This window comes from Tetrao urogallus (assembly GCF_951394365.1).
Source record: "Tetrao urogallus genome assembly, chromosome: 7".
Lineage (NCBI taxonomy): Eukaryota > Metazoa > Chordata > Aves > Galliformes > Phasianidae > Tetrao > Tetrao urogallus.
The window spans coordinates 21,301,623-21,326,262 of NC_136820.1; the positions used below are offsets into that span (position 1 = coordinate 21,301,623).

The 24,640-nt window shown below is 40.0% G+C and overlaps 1 protein-coding gene across 1 annotated transcript in view; it reads left to right on the forward strand.

Annotated features, from left to right (window-relative positions):
• RAPGEF5 (Rap guanine nucleotide exchange factor 5) overlaps positions 1 to 24,640 on the forward strand; it is a gene marked incomplete at both ends in the record, with an annotated part of 148,551 nt that overhangs the window by 38,938 nt on the left and 84,973 nt on the right. Inside the window, 3 exons of the mRNA XM_079538593.1 lie at positions 3,734 to 3,800; positions 10,250 to 10,298; positions 24,279 to 24,355. Coding sequence (XP_079394719.1) covers positions 3,734 to 3,800; positions 10,250 to 10,298; positions 24,279 to 24,355 — 193 coding nt within the window. The remainder of the gene's footprint in view (positions 1 to 3,733; positions 3,801 to 10,249; positions 10,299 to 24,278; positions 24,356 to 24,640) is intronic.

Below are 24,640 nucleotides of genomic sequence, written 5' to 3' on the forward strand. Positions count from 1 at the left end.
CCTTAAATAATCAGGGCTATTTCATCTTGATTTCAGTGGGGATTATGGGTTTCCTCATTATCACTGCAAATGAGGCCACTTGTCATGGTTCATGACTACTTGTAGAAAGGCTTTGACTCAAAAAGGCAAATCAGATAGTTCGTACTGACATGTTACCTAAAGGATACTGGGTAAAAGAATGGATTCGAGACTTTTCAGGTTCAAGTTAAAAATGTGCCAGGCATGCTGACCTTGGCCAGAGTTCCTCCATTTTAATGCCAACTTTGCTCTTTCATCATTTCAGCGTAACAGGCATTTCTTGTGGAGGATGCTCCCTGTCACGTAAATTGAACAATTATTCTTTAATGTACCTTTCCAGCTCCTTCCAGCTCGCATTATTCAAATTTTAGTCAAAGCTGGGTTCCTTTTGGGAATGTTGTCACTGAAGAGTTATTTTCTGGAGATTTTACCTGTCAGATTGAAGAGGTGCTTTTTTTAAAGTACATATTGAAGGAACTGAATGTTAAGTAGTGTTACAGTCTCTAGGGAAGGTGATACTAAAAGGGAAAGGTGGGTTTTCCAGTTTCAAAATTCTCTATGTCTCATGCACATAATGAACTGCTAGAACACAACCTGGAAGTGAATAGATGTGATGAGATCTGTGTTAAAGTCATCCCACCAAGTTAAATAAACTGATGTGTTTCTTTTAATGAAGGCAATTCTAAAAACCTTTTCTTGCAGTGAGTTTTTATCTTACGAAATACACATATGGTTGTTATTGATACCTTTAGCACTGTCTTTTTCTACCTTAATTTTTTGTATTCATTTTTCTGTTAGTCTGTATTGTTGGCTTCCCCTGTGTTTATAGGGAGAGGGCCATTATTACTGTGTTAATTGCATTCCTTGCTTTTGATGAAATGAGCAGTGACCTCCTGCTTGTGCACCAGGATACAGCGCTGAGCTTCTTGCATTGTGCCCAGGTGCTCAACAAGCTCTATCTCTGCAGATGCTGATGGGCAGCAAAGGTACTGTGCTTGCCTGGGCTGACAGGTACACTGGTGAATCCCAGGAGCACCATGGGTCTGCTCACCCAGGAGCATGCTGTTGCATGTGTTCTCAGTGTTGAGCCACTGTAGATGTTGCCAGATGAGGTGAGACTGATGTTGAAGCCTCTTGGGGTCATTAAACACACAATGTTAATCATGGCCAAAATCAGCTTGAATAGAAAATAAGTGAATGTTGGCTTAACCTGGGAACAAAAGATTTGTATTCAGAGCTCTGCCATGGACTTCCTTGCAGCCTTGAGCAGTCACCTAGGCTCTCATTCAGTGCCTCCTGAATTCTTTCCCAGTGACTGCAGTGGCATTGTATCAGACATTTAATCTTTATGTGCTTCTACTTCCTTCTTTGCAAATGGAGATGTTTATAACGACACCTAATTCCTGGTGCCAGAACAGATTGGATGCCTTGGACTATTGGAACGAACAGTACTTTTGTAGTTATCTGAAGGAAAGATTAGAAATGGGATTTTTCCCCTTTACATTGTTTTTTATTTTATTTTCATAAATTTTACACTATGTTCTGTATCTGCTGTCCAAAAATAATATATGTTTTATTAACTTTGGAAAAGCAGCCCCTTTTATGGGTAGGTTGGTTTTAATACAGATACCCATGATGGAATATCCATTTAGTGAGTGCCCTTGGGGTTCCTGGAAAGCTTTTGCTGAATGGAGACAACTCTTAGGTATCCCTGGGTCTTTAATTTGCATTGTAGGTGGATTGTACACCCAGCATACAGCATAGGTTGTGGCTCTACATTGGATATTTGAGGTACTGTCCAGGCATGGGATCATGAGCACAGCTGTATCACTTCCTCTGTCAGCAGCTTGGGAAGCAATGCATTTGCTTCCATGTGGTGCATGATAGTGATTGTGCAGATCTGACCTGCCTGTTTGCAGATTTAGGGCAAGCATTCCTGTGTGTTGCTTTGTCCAAGTATGCCAAGACTGAGCAGTGTAGTCATTAGACTTGTTTACATGGGCTTTTTGTCTCTGTTCAGTACCAGCCCTACTATATTTTCATTAGCTTGGATATCAAAATACAATCTTCCTCTCAAACCCTGGAAAGTTGGCTACAATTTTCAGTGCATTAGTGTTTTCATAAGAATTTGAAGCTTATATGTGGATGAGTATGGGGAACATTTTAACATAGAAGATGAAGAGATAAAAAAAAAACCCAAGATAAAAATAGCTGTGTTATGTGCTTTTCTGGTGAACTGTATCTGTGGCTGTGTATAGAGCTGCTGTCTTTTGCCACCCATTTAGAAAAACCTCATCCCGTCCTGGTTCTGGGGGGATCAGAAGAGATCAGATGTGCAGGGAAATGTAGGTATAGACAGTGGTCAACTATTCTCATTCCAAATTAGGAAGAGAGAAACTGAATAAATCAGTGAATGCAAACTTTTATTTATTTATTTTGGGCTTTTTATAACACTTAAATCATTAAATCACATTTTTTCTTTCAATGGGGAGGGTAGTTGTGATAATGATGGTGCTTTCTAATTCAGATTACCTTTTTGATTTGAATATGCTTGCCAGAGGATGAATGCATGTGTCATCCAATGCTTTCTGACCTTAATTTTTTTAATTAGGGAAAGAAATTTTTGGACATGGGTTGTAAGAACGACAAATGCTCCAGCTGTGTATTCCAGACATCTTGTCAGTAATCTCTCTAAACACATCAAGGCATATGAGCAATTAAATAATTGAGCCAAAGACAGAAGGAACTGCTAATACCAGTGATTTACGTGTAGTACAGCAGCTGCAGTTATGCATATCTGCTCAATTTGCTGGCATGCCATGCTTCTTGAAAACTGTCAAAAGTAAAAGATATCCTTTTCTTCTTTCCCCAGTTATAACCCTATTGTACTTGTATCCTTGGTTGACAATATTCTGATTGTCTGTAAGTCTTATGAAAGGCTCACAGGTAGTTTACTGGTGAGAATTAGGCTGTTTTAAAGACAAAATGTAAAGACAAAATACAAAATAAAGACAAAATCCCACAGCAGTGTCAGTGTGGCTTCTTCCACACGTGCAAGTTCTGTGACAGCCTCTAAAAGGGTTGATCATGCACTGCCCCATTTTTGTGAAGACACATCAAGTCTTAATGTTTTGTGAACTACTGTCATTGCAACCTAACAGTGTTCTCAGCTGTTACTTTAGTTTGCTAATTTATGGCTTCTTATCTTTATTCTTTTCAATTTTACTTTTTCATCAATATCAAACTGCACCTGCCCCATAGTAATTTTGATGCTGCCTGCTTTTATCTGTGCAAGTGTGTGTACCATTAAAGGTGCTTCTCCACACTTGAGGAAAGCTGATTGGTGGGCAGATGCAAGACTTTGCTCTGCTGATGGCATGTTTTTAGCACAGCAAAATATGCATTCACATAAGCAACTTTGAGTTAAGAATGTCCTGTGTTCTTCAGTTTTTCATCTGTTTTTATAGCTGAAGAATTCTCTCATTGATTTACGTCAATCCAATCACAAAAGTTCTTGACAGCAAGGTACAAAGGCTGTGCTCTGTAGTTACTGACACAATTAATTATTGTCACGTTGCAGTCATCTTTTTGATGTAGAATCTCAAAAGCCCTTTTACATTAGTGCCTCTGGCCACATAGCTCTGTGCTTTTCAGAAATCAAAAGATGTTGAAACAGAATGAAAGAAATAATATAATCTTATTTTTGTTTTTTAAGGCCTGATCAAAAAATAGAAGATACAGCAGAAACCAATGCTGAAATTCTTGCTCGTCTCACTTCTGCGGTAAGGTCACTGCATCAAAGTTTGTACTGATCGTGTTTGAAATACTGTCATGTTTTGGATCTTTTCAAATTAAAGAAGCAAGTCTTAGTGAAGAGATGTTTGTAATGCAAACTCTTTTTTTTTTTTTTTTTTTTTTTTTTTTTTTTTTTCCCTAAAAGGAGGAAGCTCCATTAGAGTCTTAGTGTGTTAGACAGCTGTTAAAATCAGTCCAAGGAAGGACTGCAGTTCTGCTCTTTTATAATCCATGCTATTCATGGCCCAGGAAATATCAGTTTGGAGAATCACACTGATTTTTCTGCCAGCTAGTTTGCACTCAGATCTTCTTGATCAAATGGAACACAGCAATAGTCTAGGGGAAAGCAAGGAAGAGAAAAATGACTCAAGTGGGTGTGTTGAAAACTCTGAAAAATTGAAAGGAAAGAAAATTTGTGCTGAGCTTTTTAAAGACAAATGTCTTCACAAAAGATATTTACAAAAATGTGGAAAGACAGCAATTCTCTTTGCTCAACACCTTGTGCAAAATTATGAGGTTAGAAGATTCTGTTTGTAAATTGTACTTTATTTTTTATTGTCCCTATATTCAAATTTCTTGGTTTTTTTTCTGACACTAAAAATGAAAGAATCAGAAACTTGATTTCCTCCATTTTTACTTTTACGTGGAGTAAAAAAATAGGAAAACATACTTACTGCAAAGTCATCTATAAAAAAAAAGGAAGAAAAATACAAAAGAAGCAACAACACAACAATAAATAAAGCAAACAAAACCCCAAAACACTTTCTTGATTGAATGTTTCCAGTACCCATCAAAAGATTCCTCTCTCAAAACTAAAAGAATGTGTTTTCCCTCAGCAAAACATGTTGAGAGCAATGGATCGAACTGTTGATGGACACGTTGGAGGAGAATGCACATCTCTAAACATTTGAGTAATCGACACTGAGTTCAGAGTGCTTCTCATCTATCTTGCAAGGGCAAACCTTTGAACTACGTCCTTGGTGATTCCAACAATAAGACGTATGTTCAATATTGTTTTATTTTAATGAGCTGTTTTACCACTGCAGCTAACTAACTGAAAAAAAATTAGGCAATTGCATTTCCAGATGGCCTGAGGCCCATTCACTGGCATGGTGTGGTGTCAAAAACAACTGATTTTTTTTTTTTTTTCCTGCTTTTTTTTTTGTTTGTACAGGCTCTCTGTATCAATTTTCTAGTCAAATTCTGGACAAAAAGCCTGAGAACAGAGCAGAATACCTCAAATGACCTTAAGACTGGATGTTGTATTGAGGGACATGGTTTAGTGGGAGCTATTGGTGATAGGTGAACGGTTGGACTGGATGATCTTTTAGGTCTTTTCCAACCTTGGTGATTCTATGATTCTATGAAATGTTAACATTTACATATTGACTTCTCCCTCTAAGGGAAGCTGGAATACAATCTGTAGTATTGCTTTACTCCATTTCCTCTATCCAGTAGTCTGGAATCTAATATTCTTCTTAAGGCTTCATCGTGAGCCTTCATGTACTTCAAGGGGAATTGAACCCTCAGCTTTCACTGTTCAGCAAGATGCTGTCCTCATCAGGATATAGGTTCTCTATGTTTTTTTCTTGGAAAAGAGCCCTGTGAGCTGGAGAAGGAAGCCAACCATGAGGGTCATGACTGGAAATTTGCTTGCAATGTATTCTTTTTTGGTTCACTGAATATTCTTGTATTCTGTACAGAATTAAACCGCTCTTACTTGAAGAATCCGTACTTCAGAATCTGCTCACAGTATTTTTCAGATTAGTGTTCCAGAAGTAAAGAATATTGCCTCCAGCCCAGCACTAAAGCAGCTGGAGATTAAATTTTACTTTTTCACCCGTTTCTAGGTACAGTGATTCAAATCCCATCGGGCAATAGGGGAAAACAGCCTGCAAATACTACTGCTGTCTCCTCTGCTTTCTCTTTGTCTTTTCTGTAACAGATTAAAAACATTCTGTGTCAGGTCAGAAGGATGTTCCTATGCCAGGTTTTTTTTTTTTTTTTTTTTTTTTTTTTTTTTTTTTTTTTTAGAGATTGAATTTCCAAATTTAAGTATATGAACTGATTGGGAAGATCTCCCCAACCAAGGGGTCTCTGTGCCTAACGTATAAATCACTGGTTTAGTGTTGGAAAGTGCAAAGAGAACTTGTAGGCGTGGATGCACTTAAGGTCTAGTTGTGTACTTTTCTATCCATGCTAAAGCTTTTTTGTTGCAAAGGATAGAATGCACCTCACCTAAATACAAGTGGCCATGTGGCAAGCATCTACCCCTGGGCCAGTTTGCCCAGGCATTCCATAGAGCCAGGGAGGAGAAATAGGCATTTTTAGGCTGCTGAATGTGTGATTTATTTTGGAAGTCTGCTTTTACAAAAAGCAATCATGCCTTAAGCTGTAATGGTGATTCATTCACTCTCTATAAAGGGAATAGTGACTGGCACAGAAACCTGCACAAGGTTGGTGAATTCCTCATTTCACCTTTTTCATTTTACTGCAGTCTGGCTTTTTTTGTTGGCCTTTCTCTTATTACTCCCTAATATTCTTTGTTACCAGGTGTTGTTTCTTTTGCATAACTCTGCTTCTCGAATTCACTGCACAATTTGTGTGTTTTAGGATGACTCACCCAGTTGAAATGGTTAGGCAAGGAAATGCACTCTTAGTTTTAAACAATGACTAGGGAGATCATAGAAGATAAGAGTGGTTGTGGTGAATGATACAAATCAGAAGGGCAATTGGAGAAAACTGCAGAGGTTTTTTTTCTCATCTTTGTACATAATCCATGGAATACATCTCTTTTAAGAGCAGAGTCAGGTACAAAATACAAGAAACTAACTTGGTCGTGTATTGTTTTTTCTTTGCAAGTTACTCTACAGTGGAGGAAGCAGAGTCAGTGAAGGTAACTGAATAGAACCTATTGAGCTTCATGCTCTTGCTTTATACTCCACTGCAATAAGTATTTAGGAAAAATGTAAAGATCACTCCTGGGTTTAAAGAAGCGTTCCAGAGCTGCAGTGCATTCTATGTCATGTCCCAAAGAAGGAGCTGCATCTAAAAGGCCTTGTAGCACTGTCTGTTAAAACCAGAGCACTTTGAGATGTTTCTGAGTGTTTTTGTTGCATCACCCTGTGATAAGGTGAAAGAGCACACTGAGATGTTAATGCAGTGCATCTGGGAAATACAGTTTCCTGGTACCTTAAGAAGAAGACATCCAGGTACTGCATTTATTTGGAGTCCATCATACTGTCATTACTTGAGGTACAAAAATGTGAATTAAACTCTACATTTTTTTTTAGCCATCTTCTGTCTTTTGAGGATGAGAAGATTAACCATATAAATTTACTGCTTGTATTTGAGGAAGCAGGCATACACGTGGGTACCACTCCATGTGAATACTCTTGCTCTTTCTTATTGCAAAAGGAAAACTGAATAAGATGTGGCAAGGTGCATGCACAGGACATTCTCTTTTGACTGTAATAATAATATTTCTGTAAATACAATGTGGTGAGCTAGTCTTTAAGACTGAATTGGTCTTGACATCTGCATCGCTACTCAAATTGGGATAGTATTTAGATAGTGCTCACTTCGTAGTGACAAGCTACATGTATAAACAATTTTTTTTTTGTATTTAATATCTCCATTTATTACGGTAGGCATAGCTCTTGTTTGAATATATATTTTACTTTGAGTCTAGATTATTATCTGCAGTGTGATTTGGGACTTGATTTTGTCAAACAGGCGGTAACTGAAATCCTATTAGGAAGAAGTATGATAATATGTGGCATATGTGCAGTGAGGATTGAATGTTGTACACTGATTTCCTTTGGTGTAATGATGCATAGGAATTGCATGTCCAGCAGAGATGTCAAATGCATTTACGCTAAAGTAGACAAAAGCATGTAGATTATGAAATCTAGGGACACCAGACAAATCTAGAAGGATGCTTAGCAGTACCAATTCTTATTGACTGAAGTGAATCCTATGAGAGGGAGCTCAGACTGACAGGATGAAACCCTTTGAGGAAGGAGTGTTTGCTTAATACTAAGACTAAAGGGACATTTCCCCCCCTATTTTAGGTTAAAGATTTTGTTCAGATTAAGTTCAATGCCAGCTACATTCTTGGCACATACCAACCAGCAAGATATTTTGCTTAATATAGAGAAAATTCAGAAAAGTGGTGCTGTTATTGCCTGTGATGATAACACTGTTGTTCAAATTTATAAAGTTCTACCTTGTAACAGAAAGTAATACTGTGCATAGAATAGCAGGATACTTCAGTGCTGCTTTTTCTCCTGTTTCTAGGAAGGTGGTGTTTGGGTTTTGTTTTTTTTTTTAATGTTCACAAAGAGATTTGCATTTTTCCAATTCTGTTTGATTGGATTAATTGGTATGTTTACAACTGTTGAAGATTGTTATGTCTCCTAAGGCTTATCTTGAGATAATGTGTTTTTTAAACACTAAAAGATAAAGATGAGTCATCATGCACTATTTCATATTGTCTGCACCTGGGGCACTGACACTGGTACCTCCTGTTGAGGTTAACAAAGAGCACGAGGTCTGAGCAGTTTATCCAAGACAAGTGCTGGTGGGGTTATTGGTTATTCTGAAAAGGCTTGGGCTTTTATGTAAAATCTCTCTGGATAGCTTGTGTGTTATTACTTGTGTATATTAAATGTTGCAAGTAAGCATGCAAGTTGTTTTGCAAAAAAAAAAAAAAAAAAAGTTCTTTCCTATCATGCTTGCAGTTTGTGCTTATATTAAATGTGATTAATAGTTCTCCAGACGTGGGAATGAGTATACAGGAAGGAAGGAAGGGAAGGTGATATTGCCAGCTTGCACTATTGTGCTGGAAACAGGACAGTGTTTAAGAGATCTGTGGCACTGCCTTCATACTTTCCTGCTTGGAGCGGCAGAAAAGTAGGTCCCTTTCCATGGGGCAGCAGCAAGGAGTAGAAAAGATCCATGTACCTTGCAAAGACAGCAAAAAATCTGTCACTTCCTTTGCTATAAGGGAAGGAAGGATGTGGCCTCTGGTATGACTGCTTTCTGCCCCACATGGAGCAGGCTGCTGGGTGGCAGCTGTGTGATCAGCGGATGCAGGGTTACCATTGTCCTGACATGTCCCATGCAATTTTGTCTTCTCATGGTAACCACTGCAGTCTGTCTTTCTGCTCAGAGCAATATAGCATGGATTATTTTGGTTTTACAGTTTTAAACTTTTCTTCAGTGTTGTGAATGGGATGTAGACCGTTGTTACTGACTGTGCTACTACAGGGGCTCTTCATGGGCATAGTTCTGGTCATACACCATGTCTTGCAAATGATGTTTTAAATTTTGCATCCTTTTAGAAATCATATTCCAAAACTCCCACTTCAGAATAGCCTGAGCTGTGCACAGGTCTGTTAGACAAAACAGCTAGCGTGCCATGCAAGGCGCTTTGTGCACAGAGATAAGACAATCCCCAGAAAAACTGTTGGAGCATCCCACCGTTCTTTTGTTATTCTCAGGACAGGCTGCTTTGGGAAACAAGGGGAGCTGGGAGAATTGGATGCGGCAGAGGGAGGGATGGTGTATGCAGGAGAGCACCTGGGGTTCTGTGTGTCCTCAAGGTACTCGAGGCAGCTGCAGGGAGATAGGTGATGGTAGTGAGAAGTATACAGAATAAAAGAAATATGCATAATGTGGAAATTTACTAGTTTTTTATTATATTTTTTTTTAAAGGAAAAGATTTTAGGGTTGAGGTGGCTAAAGAAAACTGTGTCTGGTAGCATAGAGATTATATGGAAAGTAGAGGGAATGCAGAAAAGCGGAGACAAGAAGCTGAGAGAAGGACTTGGCTGGTGTGGCAGTCATTTCATCACATCCTGGTAAGATAGCTTGAAAACGAGATAGCTGCAGGTGAACGTGCAGAAATAGGAGCTAAATTTTGGTCCTGAAATGGTCAGTTGTGCAGATAGGAGGGTTGTTCCCTCCTTGAGGCTGCAAAAGTGAATGTCAGTTATATCCACGAATCTTAGCCAAACCCCAGCATGGACAATGTGCCTGTGCTGCAGTCATGCAGAAGTCCAAGGCTACAAGGGTGCTCAGTAGAGCAAATGAACATTTGAGAAGGAAAGGAAGAAGCTTTAAGTGTGTGCTTGTGAAGGAGATATGCTGCACAAATAAATTGCATGTCAAGCTACTGAATTAGCCATTCCCTAAGAAAGGTGCAATATTTACATTAAATTAAGATTGAAACAAAATCATTGTCACAGGATTCCCAGCTGAAAAAAAAGAAATTGGTTTCCTAGAAAAGTGACTGCAGTTTTGAGACTTTCTGCGTAATCCCACCTGTAGTTTACTGCTCCAAAATACTGATACTCTGTATCCTACCAAGGTTGCTTTTTTTGTTTGTTCTACTGCATATCAGTAACCATCGCTTCCTATCCTGGTATTTTAGGTTCAGAGGGAGCTGGCTGCTGTCATTGCCTTGAAAGCCAGGAAGTCAGGTGAGTCAGACTGGACTTTGGAGAGGTTTGTATAACATTGCTCCCTTTTGTTGTTAAAGTATTTATATTTTTGTTGCTGTCCTATTAAGATTGGGAAGCAAAGATGGAGCTCATTCCCCTCTCACTGGAGAATCTGCATACAGGACACTGTGCAATTCTTCACTGTGTGAAGTTTAGCTTTTTTTCCCACACATCTAATGGCCTTGCTGGTAAAAAATACAAGTGCTATGCTTGAATTGAATGCAGATCTCTTGCTAGCTAATGTAGTTGTTACCTCTGGCTTTGCACTTTATAGCAGACAAATAAGTTGATAAATTCCCTGTGTTTGTTGTATGGCCTGGCATCTCATGCCATTTTTGCTGTGTTTTACTTGCCTGATCAGGTGCACTTCCTTATCTTAAGCAAAAGGCCAACTTTGTGCATGAGGGCTTTCTTTCCTGAGGACTTACCTGATGCACCCAAATGACTATAGCAGCAATTCTGTTATGAAGCCAGAAAGGGGAAATGTAACTGAAAATTTGAGAATATGAGCATTACAGCATGTGCTCTTGATAGAGTGTAAAGGTACTGAAATCTGTGGTCATTCACCTCTGTCAGTATTCATTAGAACAGCCACTTCCCTGGCTTTGCATAGTAACTAACCAAACCTATGTGAGCAGACCTGCTCCTCTACAGGGTTAACTCTCAGGTGTCTTTGCCTGTTAATGTGCAGTCAGGGCAAACTGCCTTTGGCAAAGGGAGAGATGAATGTATTGCCAGAGCAAAACAGAAATGGAGTTGACTTAAATTACTGGCATGTTCCCAAAGCCTTAGAGGTCCTTGGGAGTAATTTCACTGAGCATTTCTTGTGACTTCAGTGATTTTGCTAGAAATTGAGGTAATAGATCTTGCACTTTGAGCTATTTTCTGACTTGCTAATGATATGGTGTCATAGGATCTGTATCCGTCTGTCTATCTGCTATTTGCAAGTACAGCAAAAACTTATTATATGCAACACACCACTGTGGACAAAATGGCACTGTAAACTCAAGGCACCAGAAGATGTGGCTGGTATATCTGCAAATACTTCCATATTGAAAGAAGATTTCAGACAGTGTGATGCATCTTTGGCCAGAAATAGAAATACTCATAGGTTGCATCCTTGGTCACCTGTAAATCCACAGAAAACAATTACATGTAAATGTGAATTCAGAGCTGCATAATTCTCTGAGTATCATCACTTGGCTTCTGAAGCTGCTGTGGTAGTTAGCAATGTCAGCAGCCCTCTGTCCTCCGCTGTCCTCACTTGGTGCCAGCCCAGTCCCACCTGAATTATGATGGCTGAACGTGGAAATGCTTCTGCTCTGGTTCAGTGCAGGAAAAAAAACAGGGTATTTTAAGGGGAGATTGAAAGATTCCTTTTGTTTTGCTGTAAAATGGGTCAAGTGTATGGTTCCGCAAAGCTTTTACTTAGCAGTTATACAGCTCCAAGAAATCTCTGTCTCTACATCTCATCTTTAGTTCTTTTGGCAAATGTTATTACAGCAACTGTTTGTGAATACAAGCTCCTTTCCCTAAAAGAGTTTGTTTTAACCTGAATTAGCATCTGTTTTCTGTTTGGTGGATGGCTCCGTAAACTTGTGTCCCTGCGATGTGGGACTGGAGCAAATGGATTGGGAATGGACTGCAGGGTATAAAATGGGAAAGGGGAAGGGCAGTTCTTGGAGTCTCCCTTGTGCTGGTAGAATGGCAGCCCATGTTGAGCAGACAGAAATGGTTTAGTTAAAAATTTCAGCCTTAAATAAACAAAGCTCCCTGCAGAGCTCTGAAGTGCTGATCGGCCCTTCCTAATATGTTAATGGAAACATGAGCAAAATCAGTTTCAATCTGAATGAAAGACAGCTCTTTAAACAGTCTTAGCCCAAACCAGGCACACTTGTTTTTGACATGTGCGTTTCTTTGTGCCTCATCTTGGACAACTGTTAAAAAGATAAACGGCTACATGAACAGGCTTAACTGTAAGGTCTAATTTGTGCTAATGACTTTACTTCAGTAGGAACAGAGTAAATTAGAGTGGTTGATTATGACGCTTATTTATTTTATTGCTGATGGTTAAGTTCACAGCATAGCAGTTACTGCAAACAATCAGGCTGTGGTATGCTGTGCCTGCTGAAGTGAAGCGTATTTCACAGAAAGTGCTTCTGGAGCTAAAAGCCACAGGATCTTTCTAAGATATTGTTCTTGTAACCTTGTCCAAGACTCTATATAATGCCAGGAAATAAACCTCAGACAAAGAGTTTATTTTGGCTTTAAAACTGTGGCACATGGCTATTGGGCCGGAGACCATGGTTTGGTCCAGGCTGAGCGTGGGCTGCAGCCCTTGTCCTGCTGCTGGGTGGGTCTGGGTGCAGGGTGGGGCCTGCCTTCACTGAGACTTTTCCTTGAGGTCTGCACTGCAAACCCCAAAGCTGTTATGCAGACGTTTATGTGCTGCTTTTGAAGGCTTGGTGGTTTTTAAATTACAGTGTTTTGAAATATTTCCTCCAGACCGCTGGCTAGCACTACCAGGAAGAGCAAAACTCGAATTTTTTTTTTTTTTAATTAAAATAGAGACTGTGCGGTTTGTTCCTGAATTACCTTATTCCTGGATATACCTCTGCCTTTAGAGAGATGCTTTCCAGTGATTTAATTGTACTAGGAAAACTGGCTGTTAAAACCTATAATACTACTTATCTAGAGCTATTGTGACAATCACTGTGTTACGTTGCATAAAAGTGTTGCATAAAAGTTGCAAGCACGTGAGAACTGCAGCCTCCTCTGTGAGAGCCAAATAGACTCCAGTCTCTGAGGTCTGCTGTGCTTGGATAGGGGAAGCATTGCCTTTGGTTATCAGGGTGAAACAAGCAGTGAAATAAAACTTGGGTTGCTATATAGCAGTTGAAGAAATTCAGTGTATGAGAAGCAGTAATTACGGCTATTTCAGTTCTTGGGCTGGAACAGCTGTTTCAGATCAGAGATCTAGACACTGTCTGTATCTGCTGACAAAATGCTCTGTGAATGAAGACAGACACATGAGCCTGATGTAGGGTAGGGCAGAGCATCAGATTCTTACTGGGTGGGCAGCATCAGCAGAAAGTGAAGTCTGCAAGATGTGGGCGAGAGTGCTTTTCTTCCAGAGGTGTTCTTTGTTTTTTTTTTGTGGAGTGGAAGAGTATGAAAACAAGCATAAAACTGTCAGATGGCTGAAGGAAAAATGCAGGATCTGAGAAATAAAAAACCTGTATGCTGTGGAGATCTGCCCGTTCATATTTAAAATGTATGCTGCATCCATAACACTCAGCAACACATAGCAAGGGGGAGGCAAGTAGGTGGGTGCTTGAGAGCCCTCATGCAGGTGGAACTTAACATTGGTAGTTTTTTTGCAAATGAAACTAAACAATGAAAAAGGAGTAAAATTAATGCCTGTAATCCTGAAGTTTTGATGGTCTTCAGTTGTGCTGTTGTCTACAAAGCATATTTGTATTTCACGAGAATAAAGCTCTCACAATAAAGTTGACCTAAGAAGAAAAAACGAGCCTGTGCACTTCTCTATGGCATATAAAAATGCATTAAAATTATTCTTGCTTAACATCAGAAATAAATAGATTAAATGCTGGCATTCTTGATTTGGTAACAGGTCTTGGGAAGCAAGTAACTGGAGCAGAAGATAACTTTGTTTTTAATTGTAGGCACTTGGAAATTAGAATTGTGGTATTTATTTATACCTTGCTGGTTTGTGATCACTACCACAAGTGTGCTGGAGCAGAACAGAGAGGCAGCCTCTGTTCTGAAGCTTTACAAGGGCTGGCATTTACCTCAATTGCTTGTCATGGCTCGTGACATGTTCCTTATGTGTTAGAGAAGGCAGCTAAAGCAGGGAGAAAATGCAGCAAATAGCCTAAGGCTGGAGGTTTAGCCAGTGGCAGAGATACATGGGTATATCACATCTGATCAAAGTCTGTCAGGTGGATGCTCTGTGCTCATGCTAATCCTGTCTAGAAGCAAGAAGTCGGGCATCTCTGAGCATGAGCTGCACACTATGGCATGGGGAACAAACAGGGCAGGGGGTTTTCTTCTCTTTCCTGTGAAGAACAGTGCAGGCGATTTGGTGTGAGCTCACACTAGTGGGGCTTGAGCCTTACAGGCTGTGAGCAGCTCTCCCTCCCAGCAGCAGCTGTGCCACATCCTGAGTGCCACTGGAGCTGCGGCATGGCTGTGCTTGAGCACACCTGAAGCAACATCACCAGGTTAGAAATACAGCAGCAGTCAGGCCTGATGGAGTTAAAAGTGCATCCAGTTCTGATCCCACTGCAAGTGATGAGCAGAGAATGCTTAGGGCAGGAAAACAGAACAAGTAGAGACAGTCCCAATGTGCTCACTCAGCATCCACCCAAAAGAGGGATTTTGCTGTGCTCGTTCTGCTGCGGTAGGTAGCCCCTGGTGAACTTTCTTACCACTGGTTTATCAGATTGCTTTTTGAACCCTTTGGTACTTCAGACCATCTTGTGGCACTGAGTCCTATGGTTAGAGGAGTGTGAAAGCATTTTTTGTTTGTTTGTTTGTTTTAAACACAATCCCTATGATGGTAGGCGTTGTGATACTGCTCTTCAGTTATGCAAGTGGTGAACAACCCATCCCCAGTCCATCTTTGTACTGTTTTGTGCCCTTCTGTCATATCACCAGTGAGCTGTCTCATTTTCAGGCTAAAACACTACTTACTCCTCATTCTAAATCTCTTCCATTAAAACTGATCATCTTTGCTTCATCTTCTATTATGTTATTTTGGGATGAGGGAACCGGAACAGCATGAAGTATTTAAAACATGGAAACACACCAGCTTATGCAGGAGTATTATGGTATTTTCTGTGTTCTGTTTGGTAACGTATCAATTAATTACTAATCCTCTTCCTTTTCTTTCTGTGTGTGTTTTTCTTTTTGATCCCTATCGAGCATTAAGTTTAGAAAATGAAAGTGCACAGAGCTGTAGCGGAGGCTTGCTTGTTGCCTGCATACAGCTACATATAATTTTTCCTGTGGGAATGAGTTTGCAATTACCAGTATTGGATTTTATATGCAACTTTTCCTCCCAGGTACTCAATATCTTTAGATCCTTCCTCTCAGGGCTGAGAGGTGCTGGAACCAGTGCAAAGCGAGGATGGCAGCTCTAGCGGATGGGTGGGGAGTGGTGTGGGAAGGAGCCCAGGAGACCCGTCTGGCAGCGGTCAGCTGCTTTATTGGCTTTGTTAGCTTAGGAAGTTGTATCTTTCCCATTCAGCCCTTTTCCTCAAGTAGCACAGATCCACGTGAGACTTTCTGGTGACGTTCCTTTATAATAATTAGAAATACTATTTGAATTGTTCTAATAATAACTTAGAATAATTAATCAGTCCATGCTATGTGAATGTCCTATGTTATGTTGTTACTCACCTGTAGTAGAGTTGTTACATTGACTCTGAAATCCTTAAGAATTTGTGTCAGATTTATACACGTGGTTGAAAAATGAGGTTGCAAATATGTGATGAAGGTCACTGAAGAATGGAGAAGCTCAGCACTGTGTTTGAGTTGGGAACACATTAAGTACCCTTTGAATGCACACGTCTTGTAAACAGGGAATATACAATATCTCTGGTGTGAAATGGACACGTTTTATTATCACTAGTTCTCTGCCATTGAAAATCCTTAGGAACTGGAATAACTTGTTTTCATTTACAGAATGAAATGGCAATTGTGCCAGAGAGGTGTGCATTTTTCCTTGTGGAAAAATTGAGAGTTTGAAAGGTGGGAAAAGGCTAGCATACAACACTGATATCAGCAAGCATGCTGCTCTTTTGTGTCCCTTTGTGTTTCTTTGCAGTGGGTTCCTTTATGTAAGACCATATTTCATTACAGCATTTCTTCCAAGCACCCTTGTCATGGAAGCAAGGGTCAAACTTAGTGAAATGTGTGGAAAAAGATGGAGATCTTCTGCAAGTGTATATAAGTCATACTGGAGTAGTGTCCACTACTAGGTGCAGGAGAGTCATGCTTGGTCTCAGTAACTTATCTTTTCTCAGTACTTTTCTGAGTACTCAGTAACTCAGTAACTTATCTTTTCCCATTGAAATGGGGTTAAAAAGCATAAAAGTTATACCTGAAAACAGCAATATATTAAAAATTACATTGTATTTTAAAGATATGATGCCTTAAACTAAGGGAGGTCATTTGTTTGGCTTCTTTAAATGATCCTTTCCAAAAGTTTCATGCTTTATTGAAGGCAATGTCCACCCAAATAGCCCAGTGCATCCTATGGGTTTCTCTCACTGCCCTTGAGCTCAGGCATACCAAGGAGGAGGGCTCAGGCTGCCTATGGCACTAAGAAGCACTATTCTTAGTGCTGTGCAGCCTGGACATGCTCTACTATGCTCTGCTGTGCTGTGGCTGGTGTGGTGTCCATCTGGATTGTGCCATCCTGTGATTTGGCAAGGAGATGGCAGTTCTTCTGTAGTTGTTTCAGAATTTGAGTGGTGTTATTTCTGCATGATTTATAAAGCGCTTGCATGTAAAAATGAGCAATAAAAAGTAGCTGCGTAGATGACAGATGTTTTGCAAATATGCAGAAAGGGATTGCACAGTAAGGTCAAAAAGACAAGAACTATGTGAAAATGCAGTCCCTGGGTGAATGCTTTGTTTCCAGTCCATTGGGAGAGGCGTTTGTAGAGCTTACAGAATGTATTTGTTCAGAGTCCTCTTTGTTTCCTGTTCCTTTCCTGGTCTTGCACATAGGATATATCCATGGAGCAGAGAGCGGTGTTTCATTTTGCACCAGCCAGTTCTGCCACTGTCCCTTGTGCATGCCACTTTCCATCTGAACAACTTGCCCCCAGCTTCTCTTCATGCATGCTCATCATGTGTTGGGATCTCCTCCACTTTTTTTAGCACTTTGTTTCAAGCAGTACTGTTAGAGATCCATTCATTACTGCTTGATTCTTATTATTTTTATTTAAATATGTTGGTGAGAATAAATGTTTAAATGCACTGGGTAAAATATAAAGTTTTGTGCACTCAGCCATTGAATGGTTTCCCTTGAACTCCTGTTTCTATAAAGAATATCAGTTTTATCTATTTTTGTAGTAATCCTGTATTGTTTGCTCCTTGTTCTGCACTTCTTTTCTCCTTGATTAAAAATAATAATAATAATAATGATGTGAGCTCATACGTTCACAAAGCATGTTTAAAATGTGACTTCTCCTTTGTATGTATCATGGTGTGTCCGGCAATGAAAACCAAACCTCCCCTGGCCAGGCTATCTGGTAGGAAGCTCCCCCCTTGTTTAGCCAGAGATTTCAAATCCCTTTCTTGCAATGCACTGCCCTTTTGGATGAAATATGGGCCTTCAAAACCAAATGAAAGGGTCAGTTAAAATAAACAGAACTTTCTAGCAGAAGCGTTGTACTAGAATGTGGAAAGAACCACAGAAAGAAGCAGCCAAGGCTTCTGGCTATGAGCCAGAAATTGGAAGATTGGGAAATATTGGTTGCTTTACGCATTCTTTAATTTACAATGGCTATATAACGCAGGCGGGCCTGAGTCTCATTCAGGATGAGGTTTGCCCTTCCTGTAGTTGTTCAGATGCAGTGAAAAGGAACGGTGCTTTAATGATGTGTGGATCAGACAGACCAAATCTACATCTGTCAGCCTCCTTTCTTACCGGCCTGGCTTTGCTCTGTTTAGATTTCAGATTCCTACCCTTTCTGTTATCTGTTCCTTTTGATAAATTCTGCAATGAGAGGAAATGTTTTTTGCATAATTTTAAGGAGTCCTGTTTCCTATTTGAGTTCTGAGAAATGGCTTGTAGCACTAAGACCCTTGGGAACTTATTTCTTCTGGATGGAAGCTAGACAAGCATAATGAGGACCCTCTGTGCAAATTCAATATTAGTTCTACACCTAAGGTCAAGGAGAAGTTAATGACCATTTTTTACATATTGAAATCAGTTGTGGAACTGACATTACTGCTTGTGTTTTGTCCATTTAAAACAAAATGCTGAAATAATTTATATTAAGTTGATTTAAACTACAAAGCATAAGTAAGAACGAAAACCATTGAATTCCAGATTAATGCTTGAATGAAACTGGCATCATTGTCATTTTGGCAGTAGTTCGTTCCCAAATTTACAAGCACCTTTATTCCATCCTCTGCTTGCTGTGCTTTTTTAGATACAGAGGTGCTGAACAACACTGTAAACTGGCATCTCTTTAATAATTTTTGCATTCTCTTTGTTTCTTTAATTAGCTGATTTACTCAGCTGATTGCACAGCTGTCTGGGCGACATCCCCCAAGGGCCTGCCAACTGTTTCAGAGATATGTGGTATACTCAGAGAAGGGAAATCTGCACAATAATTTGCATATATATATATGCAGACATAGTGGGAAGGAATGAGAAAGCTCAAAGGCAAATTTTGTATTGCTAATAAAAGGAATCATGTTAAGGATGAGCTTAAAAAGCTTTCTCTTTTCAGTAATTTCCAGCAAAGGATCACAGTTTCATGGTAAATAAAGGACCAGTTCTCAGTTGGAGGGTTTTATTTCTGGGATTATCACAGTGCTGTACATGCAGCTTTTGGTGATTTCAGAGTTGTTCACTGCTTGTTGTTTTTTCTTTCTATCTGGAAATAAGACTTGGAAAATACAGCAGTATGTACGTGTGAGGACCTGCTCTGCCTTAACACAGTCCCCCAGTTCTGGGGTTTGCGTAAGCATTTACTTGAGCTCAGCTCCTTTCCACCACTCAGACTAGTGCCTTATGTAAGGTAGAGGGTGTGGCTTTTATTTTCCCCAATAGAATCAATACAAGCCATTCTTTTTTTTTTTTTTTTTTTTTTTTTTTTTTTTTTTTTTTTTTTTTTTTCCCCACCCTAATAAATTAATAAGCATCAGCAAACATTTTGACATTGTCAAACAGCTCAGAGCTGCCATAGTAACAAACCTCTCCGGATCCCTGTCTACCCCCTCCATGAAGAACAACAAACTCTGTTGTTCAAATAAGAAAGTTTTCAAAAAACATGAAATGGGCTTAGAATTATGTGCTCTTTGGGGAAAAACAAAACAAAAAAAAAACCAAAAAGAACAAAAAAAAAACCAACCAAACACCAAAAAAACACTTTTTTTCTACTTCTGGAAAGCTTCATGCTACAAACTTCCTTAGGGCAGGGAAAAAAGAGAGAAACATGCTTATAAAAAAAAATTTGGGGTTATAAGAAGAATGCTAGAAGTTGTGAACTTCCCAGGAGCAGATGATAAATCAAGTGGTGCAGGCTGTTGGCAGTTCAGAGCATTGAATGCTTCCCCCAGGGAGTTTTCTTGGAGATTCCCTAGGTCTTTTCAGCAGTGAACAGGAACAGAAAAACAGCCTATAACCATTCAGGAGGGATAGGAGAGTGAAAATCTGTTGGCTTGTCAAATAGACAACATTCCATCTACAGAGGGCATGTTGGTGTCTTATTGGCTAGAAGAAATTATAGATATGAATGATGAATGTGTACAGAATCATTAAGATTGGAGAAAGCCTCTAAGATCACCTGGTCCAACTGCATGTGTTTACATATGCATGTACATGTATACTTATGCATATATGTATCCATCTTACATATACACATAAAAAGTTTAATCACATAGTAGGATTGAAATCTTACAAAGGACGAAGTAGTTTGATGTTGGAGGATATTAGCAGATTAAAGAACAACAGTAAGTAATAAATGAGCATTCTTATTTGAAATGAAGGTGCACTGCTGAAGTATGAAAGGCATGGACTAAGGAGTGACCAAGCTAAGTTCAGAGGCAGAGCTGTCACAGAACGCAACCGTGGGACATCTCTGTCCTAACTGACAGGTGCTGCCAGGCTGTGCCTGGAGGCTCGCAGTGTCCAGTTTACTCAGTCTTGAGAGCAGCCTAGGGCAGTGCAATGTAAGCAGTGTACCTGCCAAAGGCAAGGTTTATGAGCTCCATTCTCAACCAGGACATCAAACGCAGAGCTTACAGCAATCAACTACCAGCTGAACAAACCCCAAACGTATTACAGCTGGAAGGACAGCCTGTTTTGTGGGGAGCTGAGGTGGCTTTGGAGTGGCTGTGCGTGGAGGACAGATGTCCATGCCTGCCATGCTGCTCTGTCCTGCAGCAACATGGTTAGTGGAGGTGCGGGGTCCCCACTGAATCATTTAGATAATTAGCTTTTGGAGTTCACACCCTGTGGAGCCAAAGGGAGGAAGTTCACACCTCTGCTGGTGTTATTGTTCAGGCGGGCTGGCTGCAGAGCTCATGCGATAGCACAGTGGTTTTCTCAGGGAGGTTATCTTGGCAGCCAGAAGGGGCAGAAAGAAGAAACTTCATTTATAGCAGAGGAAGAATGCTGGGCTGCTGCACAATAGAGCAAAGCCTCTGGGAAGATTGGAATTCTTTGGGTTCCAGGAGTTGCTTTATGGGTGGATTTTTCTTTTCTTTTCTTTTTTTTTTTTTTAACTGTCTTTTCCAATTTCACTTAGGTGAAAGATGCTGCTATTTGAATAGCACAAAATGCAATAGTGTGAATTGTAAGATGTGACTTTTAAAAGTCAAACACAGTTTACCTTCAGGTCTGGGGCCGTGAAGAGCAGCCCACCTAGGAGCAGAGTGCCATGCAGCCTCAGAGCCAGGTGGGGTGCTGAGAGGACACTGCTGCACACTGGGTCCAGCTGCAAAGAGCCCTTTGGTGTTCTGTAGTGCTGTTGAGGGAGGCAATTCTCTTCCTATGTCTTAAATCTACTTTAAACTTTGAAGTGAGGCTGAGAAAGTGGGGAGAGCAGCAGTCAGTACTGTTGACTCAAAGGTTGTGCTCATTTCCCATGTCAGTCGTGGTCATGTTCCCTCTCCCTTCTAACCCCTTTGCAATGATTGATCTTGCTGATACACTATACAGCATGATTTACTTCTTTGCTATTTTTTCTGTTGGTTTAATGAGCTGAAGTCAAATTGTTAAAGGACAAAGCTTCCTTCTTCAAGTGCTCTCAATTCCAGTGTTGATTTTACAGAAGAATCCTCTAGATAGAGCTCAGTTACAGTCCATATGGACACAAGGGACTTGGATCAGAAAATGGCCCTTGTGATCCTTAAGTGATCATAAAAAATCAACATCTGAAATTCCCTGGGCTAATTTGCAAATGGACACATTTGAACTGCACATTAACAAGCTAATGCTCATTTAATATCTTTTTATTTTATTCCTGGTGACCTCTGTTATTGACCAAAGGAGGAGAAGTGCTGCAGATAGAAAAAAGAACTGGCCACTGCACATTCATTTGCATTTTTTTGTCTGAACACAAACATAACATTAAGCAGACACTAACATATCAGGGTAGACTACCTTTGCCTTTCTCTGGAACTGCTGCTTTGTCAGATGTGCTGGGATACTGATGTGGCAAAGACAGTAGCAGGTTTTATCCTGGCAGTGAAGGCAGTGGCCCAGCTTCAAAATTCACAACTTCTTTGTGTTACATGCTACAGTTTTAGGGAACTATTCCAGAATCAACACTTGCCTGGAAAATGCTTTCCCTTCCCACCCTAGCCTTCCTGTTGCTTTTCCTATGACTGAATTTGCAACGTCAAGCGTTTTTATTAAAAAATGTAAGGCCAGCTGTCCGTAAATGGAAAATTGTCCTTGAATTTTTACATTTTATGGCTGAATGTGTATTGCATGCACAACAGCCTGCTGGAGCAGTATCAAGACCACTGCCATAGACTGGTTTCCTGGGTGGGAATCGAGGGGCTGTCTGTAAGATGGCACTGGGTGAGGAAATACAACAGTTTGTTTTTTGCTGCATCTGATGACCCATGTGAACATGTGTTTTTTAACTACATAGGAATATTTAAAAGATTTATGTTGTTTTATTTTTTCTTTGTTTTGTATACAAAATATGTAGTAACCTTTTTTGTACTGGAACCATCAAAATAGAATTAAGGATTGTTATTCACCGGTGTGGCCACTTCAGCCTTCAAGGAGCTATATTATTGTAGTGGAAAAATTATACTGATGGTGTGATTTCTTAAGTATCACCCTCTGAGTGTAGCTGAAGGGCTCAAGCCATGGCTGATCCTTACGTGTTTGAATGAGAGACAGAGAAGATGCAACAATTGAGTTTGTGATGGAAACTTCATGAAAAAGAGGCTGACTGCTCCCTCTCTCCCAAGAGAGCCAGGAGCACGTCAGTGTGAGGTCTGGGACTTTCTTTTTTTTTCCTATAAGAAAATATTTACTGGTTGTTTCCTACATTCCTTAAACAGTCTAAACAACACTGCAGCCAAGGAGAGCTGGGATTGGATTATCAACTTTTTCAGCTTTTTTAGAGTTGAGCTGTGAAATTGCTGACAAAATACTTAAATACTTTTTTTTTTTTAAATGGATTTGTTTAGCATATGTCCGAACCAAGGCCGTTTTCTCATCAGCTTTAAAATTTCTCACACTAAAATTGTTCAACATCCAAGCATATTACTGCTGTGCAGGCTGGGAGTGTGCACCCTCCTCCTCTGTGCCTGCTGAAAGATGCAGTTCCCTGCAGCCCTCCAAGCCTGCTGTTGTCAGTAGTTCCTCTGCTGTCCCTTTGCTGTTCTGACAGCCAAAGTAGCAATGGCATGTGCCTTCCTCTATAGTTGGCTAACTTGTTTTGGTCAGAGTAGGCCTAGGGGCTGATGCTGGGCAGGGGACACCTGTAATGGTGACAAGAAATTGACGGTGGGCTGCTTGTCATTTCCTCATCACAGCTGTTTGCAGCATGCCTAGGAGAAGCTGCCTGGACCCACGGATTTACTTTGAGCTGGTTCCTGGAAATACCATGATTAGCCATCAACATCTGAAGAGATGTTTTGACCGTTTGTGAGTAGGAGAAATCAGGAAAGTGAGAGTTGAGGAAATGCTCTATTTCTGCTTATGCAGACTTGAGAAATTTTCAACCGTTTGTTATTATTTTATTAATATTTTTTATTCATTAGCACCTTATGGCATTGAAACACTCCTGCCTCTTACCTGCTGTTCCAAGCAGTGTTTGGCATATCACTTCCCCGAACACTTTATGCCCTGTGCTGTTACAGCTCTGGGAAGAGGAAGGCTGGAAGATAGGTCACAAAAGAAGGGGCTGCACAGATCCCTGACGTGGTGGAATGGTGTAGACCCTCTTGAGAAATCTGGGACAGGAAAGCAGGAGCTTCACAGAGCTTTTGGGGCCGTAATTCTGGTTGTGACTTTGTTGGGTTGTTGATTTCCCAGCGTAGATCATGGATACATTGCAATGGTACAGTCACATTTTGGTTTTCTCTGTCTTTAAATTCTACTGCAGTTTAACCTGCTGGTTTGTTCAGCAGTCAGATCCCAGGCAGCTTCACTTTACAGATGTAAGTTTAAGGCAAAGCAAGATTGGTGATGCTTGCTTTCAAACAAGCGGTGGCAGATCAGGTGCAGACTGATGACTGGTTCAGATATCTTAGGATGGAGTAGGTGACTTTTATGAGTAACGGTTGTGTTTGTTGAGATTAAGATCAATTTGCTTACAAAGAATTTTCCAAGGCTGAGATGAAGGAGAAATCTACTTATTTTGTTTAGTCTGAGTTGACCTTCTGCAATTAAATGAAAATAAAGGGATTTCTGTTTTTCATTCTTTGTGAGTCACTGGATCTTGTTATAATATATAGAAAAGTTATTAAATTCCACTGCTTCATCAGGAATAACTTAGTAGCAGAAATATAACTATTCAGTACTGCATTTTACTGCCTAGATTAAAAAAAAAGTCCATACAGGAGTTTTTCCAAAACTACTCAATGACTTGATTAGAAAACTAAACTTGGAACCATGTTGTTTTAATGGCCATCCTGTTTGATCTAAAATGGACCATGTGCTGCTTTGGTGCTGCTTGTGATTTGAACATGCTTGCTTCCAACACATTCTCTTTCTTATTTTAGCAATTCATCAAAATGAAGAACACAGTGGTCAAGAAATAAGAAGGCTGGAAGAGCTGAAGAGTGCCTCTGATGCTCAGGTAAATGTGTAAGATTAATGGCATCGTGGAAACTTTTTCAGGTCTACCAGCTGACGGATCTGCTTTTGATAGCACTGGAAAATGGATTTCCCCCAATGATCTGAGCAGGGATATATGGGAAGTAGAAGTCTGCTGGATATTGTCTTATAAGGCTATTTAGAATAAAACTGATGGTCACCCTGGGAATTAATTCCATGATGTTGAAATCAGACAGCATTTTTAAACTCTCTCTGCTCTTTCTGGATGATACACATAGCACATACCAGATGTGAAAATAAAATTAGT